This window comes from Scyliorhinus torazame, chromosome 16 (genome assembly GCF_047496885.1).
Source record: "Scyliorhinus torazame isolate Kashiwa2021f chromosome 16, sScyTor2.1, whole genome shotgun sequence".
Lineage (NCBI taxonomy): Eukaryota > Metazoa > Chordata > Chondrichthyes > Carcharhiniformes > Scyliorhinidae > Scyliorhinus > Scyliorhinus torazame.
The window spans coordinates 190,994,350-191,014,097 of record NC_092722.1 but is presented as its reverse complement, the minus strand read 5'-3'; the positions used below and the strand labels follow the sequence as shown (position 1 = coordinate 191,014,097).

Sequence of the window (19,748 nt, the reverse complement as noted above, 5' to 3'; positions counted from 1 at the left end):
TCCAAACCCCTCCACACCCTTCAAACCCCCTCCACACCCTCCAAACCCCTCCACATCCTCCAAAACCCTCCACACCCCTCCACACCCTCCAGACCCCTCCACACCCTCAAATTCCCCACACCCTCCAAATCCCCCACACACCCTCCACACTCCCTCCCACACCCTCCAAACCCCCTCCACACCCTCCAAACCCCCTCCACACCCTCCAAACCCCCCCTCACCCTCCAAACCCCCTCCACACCCTCCAACCACCCCACACCCTACAACCCCCCCCCACACCCTCCAAACCCCCTCCCACACCCTCCAAACCCCCTCCAAACCCCCTACCCACACCCTCCAAACCCCTCCAAACCATCTCCACACCCTACAAACCCCCTCCACGCCCTCCAAACACCCTCACACCTTCCAAACCCCTCCACACCCTCCAAACACCTCCACATCCTCCAAACCCCTCCACACCCTCTCCAAACCCCTCCGCACCCTCCAAACCCCTCCACACCCTCAAATGCCCGAGACCCTCCAAATCCCACACACCCTCCAAATCCCCCCACACCCTCCAAACCCCTCCACATCCTCCAAACCCCCTCCACACCCTCCAAACCCCTCGACAGCCTCAAATTCCCCACACCCTCCAAATCCTCCACACACCCTCCACACCCCCTCCCACACCCTCCAAATCCCCCCCACACCCTCCAACCCCCCACCCTCCAAACCCCCTCCACACCCTCCAAATCCATCTCTCCATGCCCTCCAAACCCCTCCACGCCCTCTAAACGCCTCCACACACTCCAAACCCCTCCACACCCTCCAAACCCCTCCACACCCTCAAATTCCCCCCCCCCTCCAAATCCCCCACACACCCTCCACACACCCCCACACACTCCAAACCCCTCCACACCCTCCAAACCCCTCCACACCTTCCAAATCCCCCCACACCCTCCAAACCCCTCCACGCCCTCGAAACCCATCCACACCCTCTCCACACCCTTCAAACCCCCTCCACACCCTCCAAACCCCTCCACACCCTCTCCACACCCTCCAAACCCCCCACAATCCCTCCAAACCCCTCCACACCCGCCCCCACACCCTCCAAGCCCCCCACACCCTCCAAACCCACCTCCCACAACACCCTCCAAACCCCCCCACACCCTCCAACCCCCCCACACCCTCCAAACTCCCTCCCACACCCTCCAAACCCCCTCCAAACCCCCTCCCCACACCCTCCAAACCCCCCCACACCCTCCAAACCCCCTCTACACCCTCCAAACACCCTCACACCTTCCAAACCCCTCCACACCCTCCAAACCCCTCCACACCCTCCAAACCCCTCCACACCTTCCAAACCCCTCCACACCCTTCAAACCCCCTCCACAACCTCCAAACCCCTCCACATCCTCCAAACCCCTCCACACCCTCTCCAAACCCCGCCACACCCTCCAAACCCCTCCACACCTTCAAATCCCCGAGACCCTCCAAATCCCACACACCCTCCAAATCCCCCCACACACTCCACCCACCCACCCCACACACCCTCCAAACCCCTCCACACCCTCCAAACCCCCTCCACACCCTCCAAACCCCTCCACAGCCTCAAATTCCCCACACCTTCCAAATCCCCCACACACCCTCCACACCCCCTCCCACACCCTCCAAATCCCCCCCACACCCTCCAACCCCCCCCGACCCTCCAAACCCCTTCCACACCCTCCAAACCCCTCTCCACACCCTCCAAACCCCTCCACGCCCTCTAAACCCCTCCACACACTCCAAACCCCTCCACACCCTCCAAACCCCTCCACACCCTCAAATTCCCCACACCCTCCAAATCCCCCACACACCCTCCACACCCCCTCCCACACACTCCAAATCCCCCCCACACCCTCCAAACACCCCCACACTCTCCAAACCCCCTCCCCACCTTCCAAATCCCCCCACACCCTCCAAACCCCTCCACGCCCTCAAAACCCCTCCACACCCTCTCCACACCCTTCAAACCCCCTCCACACCCTCCAAACCCATCCACACCCTCCCCACACCCTCCAAACCCCCCACACTCCCTCCAAACCCTCCAAACCCGCCCCCACACCCTCCAAGCCCCCCCCCACACCCTCCAAACCCCCCACACACCCTCCAAACCCCTTCACACCCTCCAAACCCCCCCACACCCTCCAAATCCCCCCCACACCCTCCAAACCCCCCCCATACCCTCCAAACCCCTCCACACACACACACCCCCACACCCTCCAAACCCCTCCACACCTAAAGAGACTCCCACTCCCTCTCCACACCCTCCAAACCCCTCCACACTTAAAGAGACTCCCACTCCCTCCCCACACCGGACACACCCCTGGTACACTCCCCCCACCCTGTACATTGTCCCCTGCACGGGCACGGTGGGCATCTCAGGCCCCCTCTCACCCCAGTTACCACCTTCAGGAGAGGAGGGGGCCGATGGAGATGAGAGTGTGGGAGGGACACAGAGTGACTGAGCGATGATGTAGTGGCTTGACGCTGAGACAGCCGGGGAGCCCAAAGGGTTAATCGGTGCGGCCTGTTTCGGACAGGAAAGATGTTTGCTGGCTTTGCTGGGTGTTTTGTTTAAGTTGATCGAGTTTCACAGTTGACAATAAGTTGCGTATCTGATATCTCAGCGAGACAGCTGCTGAGTCTCCTCCATCAACACAGCGACCTGAGGAAGAGACGGGAACGCGTGGGGGGAGGTGGGGGGGGGAGGGGGGGAGGGGGGGGGAGCAGGGGGGTAGGGGCGGCTTGGTGGCAGCTGCAGGAGTTTGTCCTACAGGAGCTGTGACCTCTGCAGTGTAAACGGAGACAGACAGTCAGAGCACAGCGTGACCAGAGAGAGAGAGGGATAGAAACTAGAGAGATATGGAGAGAGAGAAAAACGGAGGGAGAGAGAGAGAGGGAAACAGGAGGGAGAGAGAGGGAAACAGGAGGGAGAGGGAAACAGGAGGGGAAGGGAGGGAAACAGGAGGCGGAGGGAGAGAAATGGGAGGGAGAAAACAGAGACAAAGGAAAAAAGACAATTTGACAGAGACAGGAGATAATGATGGGGGGAGAAACATGAGGCGCGATTTAACCACCGCGTTGTGCCCGGCGCGGATGTGGGTGCACCGGTTAAATAGCGGGGAAAAGGCAAAATCCAGATTCACGCCAGGCACGAATCAGTTTGCCATCTAGCGGCCTGCTCCCGATGACGAGTGCTCTAGCACGCCCAAATATCACTGACCCCAATTTGCATTCATTTCCATTGAAGCTGACTGTAACGGTCTCCCAGGAATTAACCGGCTCCCCAGCGAGGAGTCGTGCGGGCGTCGTTTAGAACTCCTCAAAGACATGAAGCTTGCACGATGGCTGCTGAGGGGATCTGACGCAGTGAGCAGCCATTTCCATTTTCTGAAACGCAGCTCCAGGGCACTGGAGGGGGGGGGGAGGGTGCGGTCAGGGGGTTTCATCTGTGAGGCCTTCAGGGGCAACGACAGCTGTCTGTCCTACCAAACACTTCCAGGTCAGAGCCCTGTTCGTGGTTCTATGCTGAAGGTCACTTTAACTCCCTTTGACTGTGAGAAGCCTCTAGCTTCACAGCTGAAGGCTATTGCCAATAAGGAAATGTCTTGTTAGTTATAAGAGCGCTTCCCAGCTGCAGGTTGTGTTTGCTGCTTGCTCCTGCTGGTGGCTGCAGATGCCTGGAGGCTGCTGTTGCTGTTTCCTTCCTTTTCTGCAGCCGGGAAGATGGACAATTTTTCTAAGATATCTGGGTCCTGTAACACCAGCTCGGAGGGGGGGGGGGGGGGGGGGGTGCGGCAGCGCAGGGGGGGGGGGGGGGTGGCGCAGGGGGGTGGGGGAGGGGGTGAGTCCAGAAGGCAGTCCGGTTTGAAGCAAGAAGACGCTGCTGGACCCGGTGCGCGACATTGATCCAAATGGGCCTCCTGAGGAAGGTGTTGAAGAAATGCTTTTGCAGGTTGCTGATGCTTTTGTTGTTGGTGTGGTGAGTGCTGCGTGTAACAGGCACGTCACCGCGGGTTAAACACGCTGGAAGTCACAGATGTTCACCTGCACCTTGAGCGCAGGTGGAATATGTAGATGCCAGGATTTGGTTGCGGTGAGATTGGGCCGTGTGGGAGGGGCCGGCACAGCTGCGGCTCCTGGACGGAGAATGACTCTGATATGGGGAACAAGTCACACATCAATTGGATTGGATTGGATTGGGTTTGTTTATTGTCACGTGTACCGAGGTACAGTGAAAAGTATTTTTCTGCGAGCAGCTCAACAGATCATTAAGTACATGAGAAGAAAAGGGAATAAAAGAAAATACATAATAGGGCAACACAAGGCAAACATCGATGGACAGATCATTTCTACAACAAAGTCCTGGACATGATAACACATTCTCAGGCTTATCCTCCAATTCTGTTGAGGAACCTGTTGATCGTTTAATAAACAAAATATTCTCAAGTGGCTTCTCCTGGGTACAGGTGCCGTGTCTCAGGCGATGATTAGTGCCTCGCATTTCAATCAAACTTTGAAGCCTGAACATTGTGCCTGACCTCTCGAAGCGTCAGCACCATCGAGGCAGCAGCCAACAATCAAACACTCAGAGCCGGGCTGAGCACTGGGGACATCCCCGTGACCAGGGGGTAAGCGTGTGGATCAGAGTACGGTCTCCCTAATGTCCCCGGCAGGGGTCCGGGGCTTCGGGGCTCCTGATGTGGCCGGGGGTGAGTGGGCAGAGCGAGGTTTGCCAGCACAGCTGGCTCGCTGGATGGCGCTCTGAGAGAGGGTGGGACCCGCAAGGCTGGCGAGGCGCAGGGGATTTGAGGGTCCCTGGGTTGAAAGCCTGAAATAATTGTCGGTCTCTTTCCTTCCCCCAATTCCGGACAGATACCAAAATGGATGGTGGTGTTGGCCCCACAGAGGCTGCCCTCACGGTGCTGGTCGCAGCCCAGGTGGCCAGAAGCCAGAGCAGGTGGCAGCAGTGTTGGCACAGACTGGAGGTGGCACCCCAGGTATAGGGGATCACCACACACCTTGAAGAATCCCCGCACACCAGGCCAAGGAGGAAGCCAGGGGGGGCGCCAACGATGGCCCAAGGTGTTGTTGGTCTTCGAGGAGATGACGGACAGCATGGGCCACAGGAGACTCCGTCTCAACAAAGAGACAGTGCCCCTCGTGGACTTGCACCCCCCCCCCCCCCCCCCGTGGAGGAAGAGGACTCCCACTCCCAGTGGTTGTGAAGGTCACTGCCACCCTGAACATTTATTCCACTGGTTCATTCCAGGGCTCGAGCGGGGATTTGTGCGGCATTTCACAAACTACAGCCAGCCCACTAATGTATTTGCGAGGTCACAGATGCCCTGTATGTCCGGGCAGCGAACTATATCACCTTTGAGCTGGACCAGGCCCACCAAGGTGCCCGGGCAGCAGGACTCTCACCATCGCTGGGATGCCCCAGGTCCAGGAGTTCATTGATGGCACGCATGTCGCCCTGCGTGCACTGGGGCATCAGTGAGTGCCCTTCATCAACAGGAAGGGGTTCCACTCCCTGAATGTTCAATTTGTGTGCGACCACCGCCTCCCGATCATAAACATGTGTGCCCGCTTTCCAGGGAACACGCATGACAGCGACATCCTGGGACACTCACGATCCCTGGGGGGGTAAGGGGCACCACTGGGGTCCTGCCTGATGGCGTCAGTGCAGGTGGAGACCAATGTGGAGACCCGATATAACGAGGCCCATGCTGCCACCTGTGCTATCATTGAGCGAGGCATCGGACTGCTCAAAATGTGGTTCCGATATTTCGACCGCTCTGGTGGTGCACTGCAGTAGACCCCCAGAGGGTCTCCCGCTTTGTGGTCATCTGCTGTGCCCTCCACAACCTGGACAAGGTGGAGTAGGAGGGACATGCAGGAAGCAGAGCCGGACCAGGAGGGGATGGTGGATGAGCCCGGGGAGGAGGCGCAGGGGGGCCTGGAGGGTGGAGGGCAGATGGCAGCAATGGCCCAGCAATGGACCAGCATATCCGGAGGACCAGGGAGGCCCACATCCTCGCCCACCTCTCTTAGGATGAGTCTTTGTCCGTCACCCTTTGGGACTCCTCCAGTCGGCTATGCACTTGCTGGAATGTCGCTGACACCCCCTCTTGCCGTGTCCTAGCATCTTATTCAGCTCTCTGGGAGAACCTTGTCCAGCGGCTCAGCATCTGACTGGGACCAGCTGAGTCCTGGGATCCAGTAGATCTCCAACTGTTGCCTCCCTGGGATGTTCCTGCCTCCACTTGATGTGCATCAGCAACTGTGTGGTGCTCACCAGATTGTGCCCCAGAAGCCTGTCCACTAATATCGCCCACCGAGGTGTGTGTCTGCGCTGTGGAGGGTGGGGGTGACAGCTGGGACGGCTGGATGGTGATCTCCTCGGAGCTCTCCTCCGAGGTGGTCGCTCCGGTCTCGGGGGGGGCTGGAGGGGGGTGTGGGGGGGGGGGGCTGGAGGGGTCGACTGCAGATGACCCTGTCCCAACAGATGGAGATCCTGCGAGAGAACGGGCACCTGGTCAGAGGGAAGGATCATTTTGACTGACACGAACAACTCACTTGAGACAGGTCACCTGGGTGACGGGGCCGTGGATCCTCACCTCATCCTCAACCTCGCTGACAGCGACTGCTCTCTCCTCGGTCAACCCCGCCATCTCCAGGGCCCGTTCCTCATTGGGGGTGAGGCCTCTGATTTCTGGTACTCCCACCCACCCCGCCCCCCCCCCCCCCCCCAAGTCTTTTCCTGCTTATTATGGGCTATCCTCTCCAGTGAGCCATGTGTTTGATGGATCAGGGAGGTCTATAGCAGGTGGCATGGGTGGGCACTGCCACTGGACATGGCAGGGCTGTGTTGGTGGGTGCCAGGGAGCTCTGAGGAACAACAAAGATCGGATGTGGGGGTGGGTTTGGGAATTTGAGGGGTGGCAGGCGGAACTGATGCCAGGAGAGGGGTGGTAACCTATCCTTGCAGCTCAGAGGAGGTTGTTGGTCTTCCTCTGGCATTGGATGCCGGTCCACCTGGTCATGCTGCCCGCACTGCCAGCCAATGCCACTGCCTCCCAGGCACCATTGCTGATGTTCATGCAGAACGTCGCGACGCCCAGCCAGGTCAGCATCCCCAAAGCGAGGAGCAGGTTTGCGCGCTGCCGTGTTGGCTGGGAGTGAGTGGGGGGGGGGGGGGGGGTTTAAAAGCAGCTCCCCCTTGTTGCGGGCAAGCAGCTGAGACGCGAGTTTTCGTGGAAAACTCATGCTACTTAAAGTCTCGGGCCGGGTCCACTGGTATTCCACCAGGGGCAGGCGAGGCAGCCAATGGGGGAGACCCATTGAGAGCCATCCAACTGCCCTTGCCTCCTCCCCTCCTCCTGTGACCCAACCTCACTCCCCGTTAGCCTCGTCGATCTTGGACCTCTGGTGGGTGCATTACCAGCAGCTGCCACCGCTCTCCCAGTGGCGCAGACGGGCAGCGGAAAGCTGCTGGCCTCTCAGTGGCCGGCAGCTCTCGGTGGGGCCATTGGTCAGGGGAAAGGCGTGCACTGGCCAGTCAAGTGTCTGGTTGGTACTTAGCCTTTCTAAAAAGAGGCAACGAGTGTAATGATATGTAGACAGACGTGTAACTAAAGGGTTGATCAGAACACCCAGCTGTGGCATAACCACTAGAGGGCATGACACGACCACTATAAAACCACAGCTCACACAAGCTCTCGCTCTCACTCCCAGCAGAGACTGGAGGAACAACACCAGCGTAGCAGAGATCTCAGTCAAGCCACCACATGTGCCTTAGAGACAGTTTGTACAGCATGTCAAGTTTACTGTGTTGCTAGAGTTAGATCAGCAGAGTGTCAAACTCATTTATTAGTTTTGTCATCACTAAATAAATAATTTCAACTTACTTCAAGCACTGGAGTATTCTTCAACATCATCTACAGTTAGTAGCGACTTATGTTACTCAAATAGCACAACATAATAACGAGGACTCTTATTGGCTCACCAGCTGTCATGCGACACCTCTGGGCATGAACCTCTGCCCACAGTATGGAGAGTGGACATTCAGGTAGATAGAGAAATGAGCAGGAAAAAAAGGTGAGATGGTCAAGGCCCCGAAAAAACCCAAATGATATAGGGGACAGAGGTTCAAGGTGCGAGGGGGAAAGTTTAGAGGAGATGTGCGAGGCAAGTTTTTTACACAGAGTGTAGTGGGTGCCTGGAACTTGCTGCCGGAGGAGGTGGTGGAAGCAGGGACGATAGTGACATTTAAGGGGCATCTTGACGAATACATGATTAGAATTGGGAATAGAGGGATACGGATCTCGGAAGTGCAGAAGGTTTTAATTTAGACAGGCATCATTGACGGCACAGGCTTAGCTCTAAGGGCCTGTTCCTGTGCTGTACTGTGCTTTGTATCTTTGTACGAAAAACAAAAGCTTAAATTCCGAGAACACCTTTCACATCCCAAAGCGCGTTATCGCCAAAATGTTTTTGAAGTGTGGTCACTGTTGTAATGTAGAAAGCTCAACAGCCAATTAGTGCACAGCAAGCTCCCACAAACAGCAATATCCAGATCACATCATGCGTGCTGTGTCTGAAGGTACGTCCTGGGCTCATTCTCTGCTGATGCTTCATCCTGAACCTCTTCCTGGGCAGTTTTCCTTTGTCACTGCCTTCCACGAATGACCTGTTTTCAAACAGTTAGTTCTTTTTTTCTTTTCCAATTGAGGGGCAGTTTAGCGTGGCCAATCCACCTACCCTGCACATCTTTGGGTTGTGGGGGTGAGACCCACGCAGGCATGGGGAGAATATGCAAACTCCACACGGACAGTGACCCGGGATCGGGCATCGAACCCGGGTCCTCGGCGCCGTGAGGCAGCAGTGCTAACCGCTGCGCACCGTACCGCATCTACGGATGACCTGTATTTAATAGAGTTCGCGTTGAGGGAGGAATGTTCCATCGGAACAGAAGAAGGTCATTCAGCCCCTCGAGCTCATTCCACCATTCAATTAGATCACTAATGATCCTGCAGCCTGGGCTAATATTGTGTCCACGTTTGTTCAAATTGAATTGAGTTACTTGAATTTGAATTGGATTCGATTTATTGCCACGTGTACCGAGGTACAGTGGAAAGTATTCTTCTGCGTACAGTCCAGCCACATCTCTCCGGAGAGAATTGCATTACTCGATTCTCTCCAGTTTTTGGGCCGTTCTCTTTGGACAGCGTATGGGGGTTGAAAATCGCCCCATTCCAATCTGGTAATTTGCTGAGAAGTTTTTCAGTCGAGGGAACAAGAGCCAATGATTGTGTGTGTGTGTGTGTGTGTGTGTGTGTGTGTGTGTAAAGACATGCAAAGTACATATCTTAACAAGATAAGAAGGTTCCGCCTGAAAGAATGAACATAATAGCAAGGCAGAGCAGAGATAGTGATGTGTGTACGGTGGCTAGGTCCACCCAGGACAATAACAATCAAAGAGAACGATTCATTGACAAAGTTATTGATGCCAGGTCATAAATAATTTGGATGTAACTGGCGGAGCTGCCTTGGCATTGCTCATCGTATATCGGGCAATCTTTATTATCAGGAGGGTTTACCACAATGTTTTATTCTGTCCTCAAGCTGAAGTTGGGTGTAACGTGGCCCTGTCGCTTAAAGACATCAAAGACGAACAACTGAGGTCATTCAGGGGTGAATTTGTGGTGGCCAGGGAAATTCCTAGATTGGTGGCTGCTTGTTAACACCCAAAGATCTTGCCTGACTAACTTGTTTGAATTTTTGGAGGAATTAACAAAGAGGATTGATAAGGGCAGTGTAGTCGATGTGGTCTCCATGGATTTTAGCAAGGCTTTTGACAAGTTCCCCTATGGCAGACTGATCAAAACAAATAAAAGAGCATGGGACCCAGGGGAATGTCGAAAGATGGATACAGTATTGGCAGGAAACACAGGGTAATTGTTGACGGGTGTTTCTGTGGCTGGAACGTTTCCAGTGGGGTTCCGCGGGGCTCAGTACTGGGTCCCCTGTTTTTGGTGGTGGATATTAATGATTTGGATGTAGTTGTAGGGGAATCATTAAGGAGTTTGCAGATGGCACAAACATTGGCCGTGCGGTAGGCAGCCAGCAGGATCGCTGTAGACTGCAGGAAAATATCAATGGACTGGTCAGGGGGCCGAAAAATGGAATTCAACCCCGAGAGGTGAGGGCATCTGGGGAGGTCAAACCAGGCAAAGGATTAAATGGACGGATACTGAGAGGGGGAGAGAGAGTGAGGGACCTTGGAGTGAACATCATCAGAGAAGGTGCAGGTCAGGTTGATAAAGTGGTTAAGAAGGCCTCGGGAAGCCTTTCATTAATTAGCTGAGGTGTAGAATATAAGAGCAGCGAGGTTGTTCTGGAAAGATATAAAAGACGAGTTGGACCACAACTTGGGTTCCGTGTGTGCAGATCCGGTCAGCTCATTACAGAGAGGATGGGATTGCATTGGAGAGGGTGCGGAGGAGATTAGTGAGGGTGTTGCCAGGGCTGGAGACTTGCAGCTATGAGGAAAGATTGGACAGGCTGGGGTTGTTCTCCTTGGAGCAGCGGAGGCTGAGGGCAGATTTGATTGAGATGTGGGAAATTGTGAGGAGCCTGGTTAGAGTGGGTGGGAAAGGGAATGATGTACCTCAGCAGAGAGGTCAGAGACCGGGAGGCATAGATTTAAAATGATTGGTGGAAAGATCAGAGAGGAGATGGGGAAAAGCTTTCTCACCCAGAGCGTTGTGGGGCTCAGGACCTCTCTGCGTGAAAGGGGGTCGAGGCTGGGTAAGGACAGCAGGTTTCCACATCCCTTAGAAACCATCGAGATTGTACAGCAATCCGGCAGCTTCGTGGTCGCTTGTTTCAACACCAGCTTTTTATTCCCAGAGATTTTCCAAACCAAATTGAAATCCTCAATAATTAATGCCAGCTTGGCAGTGCCAGCCTGGCACCAGGTGGCTCCAGCAGTGCCAGGGCACCATCCTGCCCAAAGGCCTCCAATCCCCTTGGAGACTCCCACAACTGCCATTCTGACTGGCCCACCAGTACCCAAGTGGCGCTCGCCCGAGGTCCCTGCAGCGAAGGGTTTGAATCCCAAAGCCTCAGGTACCTCGGGAATCTCCACATTAGTGTCAGGCTTGCTGCCAATATGCAGATTTGCCAAAAAGTGATCCCACCAATTGTGGGCGGGATTCACATCGTGAGATCACATCGAATCTTGTGAGGTGTTGCGAGCCGGGTAGATCCCGGGAGCGGGATCTCCCGGCTTTTATCGGCCACACTTTGCCGCGGCGAGCTGCATTTCGGGCGCAGCATGGCTGCGGGATCACGCCCAGAGACTTGGTTTCTCCAATGCATTCCTGCCCCACCTCGCACATCATACCCTCCTTAAACCTCACCTCCTCCAAACCTCTGCTGCCCACCACGACCCAACAACGGGAACTGTTTTCAACCAGTATTCTCTGTCCAGCTCTCTCAGCGTTGTGAACATCTCTTGTTAAATCGCCTTTTAATCTTCTCCAGAAAGAACACACCCAGCTTTCTCAATCCACCCTCGTAACTCTCATCCTGAAAACATTCTGATGTGTCTTTCCTGCACCCTCTCCAATGGCCCCACCTCCTTTCCGAAGTGCGGCACCTAGAACTTGAGGTAGCATGGTAGCACAGTGGTTAGCACAGTTGTTTCACAGCTCCAGGGTCCCAGGTTCGATTCCCGGCTTGTCTGTGCGGAGTCTGCACTTTCTCCCCGTTCATAGATCATCATAGAATTTACAGTGCAGAAGGAGGCCATTCGGCCCATCGAGTCTACACCAGCCCTTACAAAGAGCACCCTACTGAAGCCCACGTGTCTACCCCGTCCCCATAACCCAGTAACCCCCACTTAACATTTTCTGGACATGAAGGGCAATTTAGCATGGCCAATCCACCTAACCCGCACATCTTTGGTTAGGTTAGGTGGATTGGCCATGGTAAATTGCCCTTAGTGTCCAAAAAGGTTGGGTGGGGTTACTGGGTTACCGGGATAGATTGGAAGTGTAGACTTAAGTGGGGTGCTCTTTCCAAGGGCCGGTGCAGACCTGATGGGCCCAATAGCCTCCTTCTGCTCTGTAAATTCTATGAACCTAATTGGGCAAGAAATGCCGGCCGTGCTTCAGACGCCCACATCCCACAGAAACAAAACCCTACCACAGCGAATTCCCAATCCTTGTGTGCTCACCGAGCGGCAGCCATTTCGGCAGCAGCTGCAGGAGGCCACACATCCCTGCGTAATAAAGCCTCGATTACTCTCTACTCTCGCCTCGTCGTAATTGATAGTGCATCACCGCTCAAAGAAAAAGATTTTCCTCTGTCACCTCTGGTTCCTTGGCCAGCCGCCGTAAACCTGCGTCAACCCTTCAGCCATTCAGCACGGTGACTCTTTATTTCATCTGTGTGAACCCTTCATGGTTTTGAACATCTCTTTCGAAGCTCCTCTCAGCCTTCTCTCTGCTCCAAGGAAAAGAATCCCAACTTTTCCCGGTCTATTCGTGTAACTGTAATCCCTCAGTCCCGGATTAATAAAGCCCTCCTGTACCTTTAAGGGGAGACGAGGGAGGCAGAGCACGGGAAGGCGAGGCTGGTGGAGTTAGATGAAGAGGGATGGGAGGTGGTTCCTGTGGAGTGTAAACATTGCAGATGAGATTAGCACACTGGGCTTTTTCTGTGCAGCCTCTCAGGCACAGCGTTAAGCCCCGTTTCCTGTGTTGCGAGGTGTACATCGCCCACACTCCCCAGGTAGTCTTGACAGCTGCAACATTTTTTTCTTCCTTGTTAACTGGCGTCCGATCCATCAACAGATGGGCAACCATGGAAACCCAATTAGTTTCCGCCTTGAATACATCACTCGGTGTGCTTGTTTGAACTCACTGGCACAGGTGGGGCTGAGCGACAGGGTGAGGGCGAGGAACAGAACCACTTCAAGAAAGCATTTTGTTGGCCCTAAGACCTTTGGGGTGTCCTGAGGCTATGAAGGGTGCTATAGGAATGCAAGACCGTTCCATTTTTTACATCAGCAAGTTCAGTAAAATACCCTTAAGACAGCGGCATTATTCAGAGCGCATCTGACCCAATTACTCAATGGTCTAAGAATGTGAGATGGGTTTGAATGCGGGTGGATGGGAAACAGTGCGATAGGAAACACTTGAAGATTGGGGTCTCCCTTAACCAGAGTGGAAGAGATAAAGTGTTGGGCTGATGATTGGCTAGTCACTGAGAGCGTGCAGCCTATGCATCAGTCAAGATAATTGTACACAGCAAAGGAGCAGGATATTTTAACCCTCCGTGATCCTGTTGCGTACTGGATGCTGCATCAGATCGTGCTTATCTGCATCAGAATTCAAGAACCAGCAACCAGGCTGATTTCCGGAATAAGTGCCGGATAAACTCAGCTGGTCTGGCGGGTGGTAGGGCTCCACGTTAGAAGGACAGAACTGAAACTACTTTGAGGAAAGAACATCTGTAGGGAGCCAGTACAAAGCAAAGAAATGATTTCCTCTGAGAGAAACCACTGTTTGAGGAATGCGATTGGGATGGAGATGTACGTGTCTTCTCACATTAGAGCAAGTACACTCCCTCGTGATTAGAGGCCGAGTTCATAGAATTTACAGTGCAGAAGGAGGCCATTCGGCCCATCGAGTCTGCACCGGCCGTTGGAAAGAGCGCCCTACCCAAGCCCACACCTCCACCCTATCCCCACACCTCCACCCTATCCCCATAACCCCAACTTTTTTGGACACTAAGGGGCAATATAGCATGGCCAATCCATCTAACCTGCACACCTTTGGACTGTGGGAGGAAGCCGGAGCACCCGGAGGAAACCCACGCAGACGTGGGGAGAACGTGCAGACTCCGCACAGACAGTGACCCAAGCCGGGAATCGAACCTGGGACCCTGGAACTGTGAAGCAACTGTGCTAACCACTGTGCTACCGTGCTGCCCTGTTTGGGTAGTGACCACAGATCCAATTGGGAATGAGATAAACACCCGATGGGGAAAGAGCGGAGAGCGTGGGCCCAGCTGGATTGCTCTTCAAGTGAGCTGTTGCCAAGTCATTGGGCTGAATGGCCTCTACTCTGTTGTGCTACTCTGTGATTCAATTCCTCTGTGAGGCAGCTGGTCCCTGATTCTAACTACGCGCTGAGTAAAGAAACTGCTCCTGAATTTCCTCATTAGACTTGCCAGCGAGGAACAGCGTGATTTATGACCAATTGTTTGGTTCTCACAAGTGGAAACACCATCTCTAGCCTGGCTCAATAGTTCGCCAACACTATCTGCTCAGCTCACAAGTTGCCTAGACTCTAGGAACCCGTCTGTGACCCTAAGTCAGAGGTGACAACTGGGCAACTTTACTTTGGCCACCGACTTTGTCACAGGTTAGTGGTGTGTGTAGAGTGGGGGACACCAAAGGCTCTCCACACCTCTGACCTGCAGTTCCTGGGTTTCCCCATGAGGGAAGTTAAAGACCAATGGGCCTTCTGCCTTCGAACATAGAACCTAGAACAGTACAGCACAGTACAGGCCCTTCAGCCCACGATGTTGAGCCAACCATTTATTCTAATCTAAGATCAACCTAACCTGCACCCCTTCAATTTACTGCTGCCCATGTGCCTGTCTAAGAGTCGCTTAAATGTCCCCAATGACTCTGACTCCACCACCTCTGCTGGCAGTGCATTCCACACACCCACCACTCTCTGTGTAAAGAACCTCTGACATCTCCCCTATACCTTCCTCCAATCACCTTAAAATTATGTCCCCTCGTGACAGCCATTTCCACCCTGGGAAAAAGTCCCTGGCTATCCACTCGATCCATGCCTCTCATCACCTTGTACACCTTAGGGCAGCACGGTAGCATTGTGGTTAGCACAATTGCTTCACAGCTCCAGGGTCCCAGGTTCGATTCCCGGCTTGGGTCACTGTCTGTGCGGAGTCTGCACATCCTCCCCGTGTGTGCGTGGGTTTCCTCCACGTGCTCCGGTTTCCTCCCACAGTCCAAAGATGTGCAGGTTAGGTGGATTGGCCATGATAAATTGCCCTTAGTGTCCAAAATTGCCCTTAGTGTTGGGTGAGGTTAGTGGGTTATGGGGATAGGGTGGAGGTGTTGACCTTGGGTACGGTGCTCTTTCCAAGAGCCGGTGCAGACTCGATGGGCCGAATGGCCTCCTTCTGCACTGTAAATTCTATGATAATCAAGTCACCTCTCTGCCTTCTTCGCTCGAGTGAGAAAAGCCCTAGCTCCCTCAACCTTTCTTCATAAGACATGCCCTCCAGTCCAGGCAGCATCCTGGTAAATCTCCTCAGTACCCTCTCCAAAGCATCCACATCCTTCCTATAATGAGGCGACCAGAACTGGACACAATATTCCAAGTGTGGTCTAACCAGGGTTTTATAAAGCTGCAGCAAAACCTCGCGGCTCTTAAACTCAATCCCCCTGTTAATGAAAGCCAACACACCATACACCTTCTTAACAACCCTATCAACCTGGGTGGCAACTTTGGGATCTATGTATGTGGACCCCAAGATCCCTCTGTCCTCCACACTTCCAAGAATCCTGCCTTTAACCCTGTATTCAGCATTCAAATTCTACCTTCCAAAATGAATCACTTCACATTTATCAAGGTTGAACTCCATCTGCCACTTCTCAGCCCAGCTCTGCATCCTGTCAATGTCCTGTTGTAACCTGCAACAACCCTCAACACTATCTACAACTCCCCCAACCTTCGTGTCATCGGCAAACTTACTAACCCACCCTTCCACTTCCTCATCCAAGTCATTTATTAAAAACCACAAAGAGCAGAGGTCCCAGAACAGATCCTTGCGGGACACCACTGGTCACCGACCTCCAGGCGGAATACTTTCCATCGACGGCGTTCACGACGGCGCGGCCACTTCAGCGTGGGAGTGCAGAATCCCGCCCCCTATCTCTCAGAATCCTTTCCAATATTTTGCTCACCATAGATGTAAGACTGATGGGTCTGTAATTCCCAGGGATTTCCCTATTCCCTTTCTTGAACAGGGGAACAACATTCGCCTCCCTCTTCTCTGAAGCCTTTGGCCCTTGATCACGGTCAGGCTTTCTCGAAAGAATTCTTGTCTCCGTCTATTTTTGCAGTGGTGTTTACAGACATTCCCTCACAGCCTGTGGAACTGAGGCCAATTCGTTCTGGTCAAGTTTGGGGTATTTTAGCATAGTGGTTACATTACTGGATTCATATTCCAAAATCCTGAACGAAAAATCCATAGACACGCCTCCTAATCCTACTCTGATAGCTAGGGAATTTAAATCCAGTTAGTTAATTAAATCTGGAGTTAGGTGCTAGCGTCAGTAATGGTGACTGTGAAACTCTTGGGTTGGCTTGTCGGGCAAACCCCAGAGGATCCCTACAGTGTAGAATGAAATGAATGAATGAATGAAAATCGCTTATTGTCACGAGTAGGCTTCAATGAAGTTACTGTGAAAAGCCCCTAGTCGCCACATTCCGGCGCCTGTTCGGGGAGGCTGGTACGGGAATTGAACCGTGCTGCTGGCCTGCCTTGGTCTGCTTTAAAAGCCAGCGATTTAGCCCAGTGTGCTAAACCAGCCCCTAGAAGGAGGCCATTCGGCCCATCGAGCCTGCACCGACTGTAACCCCGTAACCTAACCTGCACCTCCCTGGACACCAATTGATCATGGCCAATCCAACTAACCTGCATGCCTTTGGACTGTGGGAGGAAACCGGAGCACCCGGAGGAAACCCACGCAGACATGGGGAGAACGTGCAGACTTCGCACAATCACCCAAGGCCGGAACTGAACCCGGGGCCCTGGCGCTGTGAGGCAACAGTGCTAACCACTGTGTCACCCATCATTCTACACCCTGTATGCTTCACTCGATGCCGGGTCTATGTATTTACATTGTGTACCTTGTGTTGCCCTATTATGTATTTTTGTTTCTTTTCATGTACTTTTCTTTGTTCTTTCCGGAAGTGTAGAAGATTGTAGTTTAGTCGGGCAGCATGGTCGGCGCTGGCTTGGAGGGCCGAAGGGCCTGTTCCTGTGCTGTACTTTTCTTTGTTCTTTGTTAAATGGTCTGTTTGAGCTGCACGCAGAAAAATACTTTTCACTGTGCCTTGGTACACGTGACAATAAACAACCCCAAATCCAAATCCGGTTCACGAGTGCCCTTTAGGGAAGGAAATCTGCCACCCTTACCTGGTCTGGCCTACATGTGACTCCAGACCCACGGCAATGTGGTTGCCCCTTAGCTGCCCTTTGAAATGGCCCAGGAAGCTAATCAAAATGAAATAGTCTAATCCGCAGGGACTGCAGCAGCTCATGAAGGCAGCTCATCATCATCCTCTCAAGGGGCAATTAGTGATGGGCAATAAATGCTGGTCTAGTCAGTGACGCTCACAGCCCGTGGCTGAGTGACGAATCTTGCCTGAAATCTTGAAACTAAATAGACTAGACTTCCAGAAACTTCCACACAGCCTTCTCGAACCAGTGGGTAGCCCAGCAGCGCCCCCCCCCCCCCCCCCCCCCCCAATCTCACAGAACCTCATCTGTCATCTGTTAGAATATTGACTTGCATCCAGTCCTCGAGATCATTGCTGCAGATTGTTTATCTCAAAGCTTGTCCCCTTTGCTTGGGGGTGGGGGGGGGGGGGGGGGGGGGGGGGGTGGTTAGTGATGGGGCTCAGTTTGTCGCGGTGGGGGAGGGGAGGGGAGGGGAGGGGTGGAGGAGCAGATTGTTGATGAGCTAAACAGGCCGGCTGTGATAACTGGCTAATTCCAATTGGAAGTGAACGGCCAGTGTGTGCATGAGGATGTGTTCAAGACTTGTCCAGAATGTTTACTGACAGCCGGAAGACCAAGGGGCCTGAGAATATGGTGTCTCCAAGTATAGTCAGATGTATTCCTGGAGGATTTCCTTCATTCATTCCTGGGACATCAGGGCCAGTGGCAAGGCCAGCATTTATTGCCCTTCCTAATTGCCCTTGAGAAAGAAGTGATGAGATGCCTTCTGGAACTGAGTCGATGGCTGCCTGTTAACAATCCACCACCTTGCTGTGGTCTGGAGTCACGTGTAGGCACCCTAAAGTGAGCCAGGTGGGTTTTTACGAAAATCGATACTGAGACTGTAGTTTTCAATCCCGGATTTGATTACTGGCATTTAAATTCCACCAGCTGATAGGTACCACTCAAGTCAGCCCGCACCCCTGCCGACCTAGCTGAATGTACGTACCATGGGGAGGGGGGAGGCGGGGTGCTGTCAACCCACTCCTAGGGGGATGTTACTTTCCAGCATAAAATGCTTCGGGGCAGCGCGGTAGCACAGTGGTTAGCACAATTGCTTCACGGCGCCAAGGTCCCAGGTTCCATTCCCGGCTTGGGTCACTGTCTGTGCGGAGTCTGCACGTTCTCCCCGTGTCTGCGCGGGTTTCCTCCGGGTGCTCCGGTTTCCCCCCACAAGTCCCGAAAGACGTGCTGTTCGGTGAATTGGACATTCTGAATTCTCCCTCTGTGTACCCGAACAGGCGCCGGAATGTGGCGACGAGGGGATTTTCACAGCAACTTCATTGCAGTGTTACTGTAAGCCTACTCGTGACAATAATAAAGATTATTATTACAGAGGCTCAAGTGGTGTCGTTATCCACACATAACCCTACTGAGCAGCAGAGAAGATGCTGGGACAATGACTTAAAGCCACTTAAATGGTGTGCGAAGGGTGACACGGTGGAACAGTGGTTAGCACTGCTGCCTGACAGAGTCAGGGACCCGGGTTCAATTCTGGCCTTGGGCGACTGTCTGTGTGGAGTCAGCACGTTCTCCCCGTGTCTGCGTGGGTTTCCTCCGGGTGCTCCGGTTTCCTCCCACAGTCCAAAGATGTGCAGGTTCGGTGGATGGGCCTTGCAGAATAGTATCCAGGGATGGACAGGTTAAGTTACAGCGTTCTGGGCATGGGGTGGAATGGTTGAGACAGTGGATCTAAGAAGAATGCTCTTTTGGAGACTCGGTGCAGACTCGATGGGCTGAATGGCCTCCTTCTGCACTGTAGGGTCTATGATTAACAACGGGAGCCATTAATATGATTGATTATTCAGAACGCAGAGTTAAATGAAATCTGATATTTTCACAGGGATCTGAGCGAGAATTTCATCCAGGCTATTCCTAGGAAGGCATTCCGTGGAGCAACTGACATCAAGAACTTGTGAGTACAATACATCTCTATCTTTCTCTTCTTAAGCCTACTTACATTGTCTTCTCCCTCTCCCTCGCGCGCTCTCTCTCTCTCTCCCTCTCTCTCTCTCTCTCTCCCTCTCTCTCTCTTCGGCCCTGACCCCAAAGGGCCCCTGCCCTGCCCCATTACAGCAGGAAGCAGATTGCGTCCCCTCAGGGATATGCCAGCTGGGTCTTGTGGTGGAGCTGAACGTGTCTCACTGAAGTACTTTGTGTTGTTTTCCAGTGACACATAATGCCATTTGTCAATTTCACCTCTCTGAAAGACCCAGGCTTGTCAAGTGATTGATTGCCCGTCCCTAATTGCCCTTCAGAAGGTGGTGGAGAGCTGCCTTCTTGAATCTCTGCAATCCATGTAGTGTAGATATGCCCACAGCACTGTAAGGGAGGGGGGGTCCAGGTATTTTGACCCAGCGACAGTGAAGGGACAGCGATCTATT

The 19,748-nt window shown here is 53.5% G+C and overlaps 1 protein-coding gene across 5 annotated transcripts in view; it reads left to right on the top strand.

Annotated features, from left to right (window-relative positions):
• The window catches only part of LOC140393331 (slit homolog 1 protein-like), a 477,252-nt gene that overhangs the window by 165,723 nt on the left and 291,781 nt on the right, over nt 1-19,748 (top strand). For all 5 annotated transcript variants that reach the window (XM_072479670.1, XM_072479671.1, XM_072479669.1 and 2 more), the window contains exon 5: nt 19,208-19,279. In XM_072479670.1, coding sequence (XP_072335771.1) covers nt 19,208-19,279 — 72 coding nt within the window. The remainder of the gene's footprint in view (nt 1-19,207; nt 19,280-19,748) is intronic.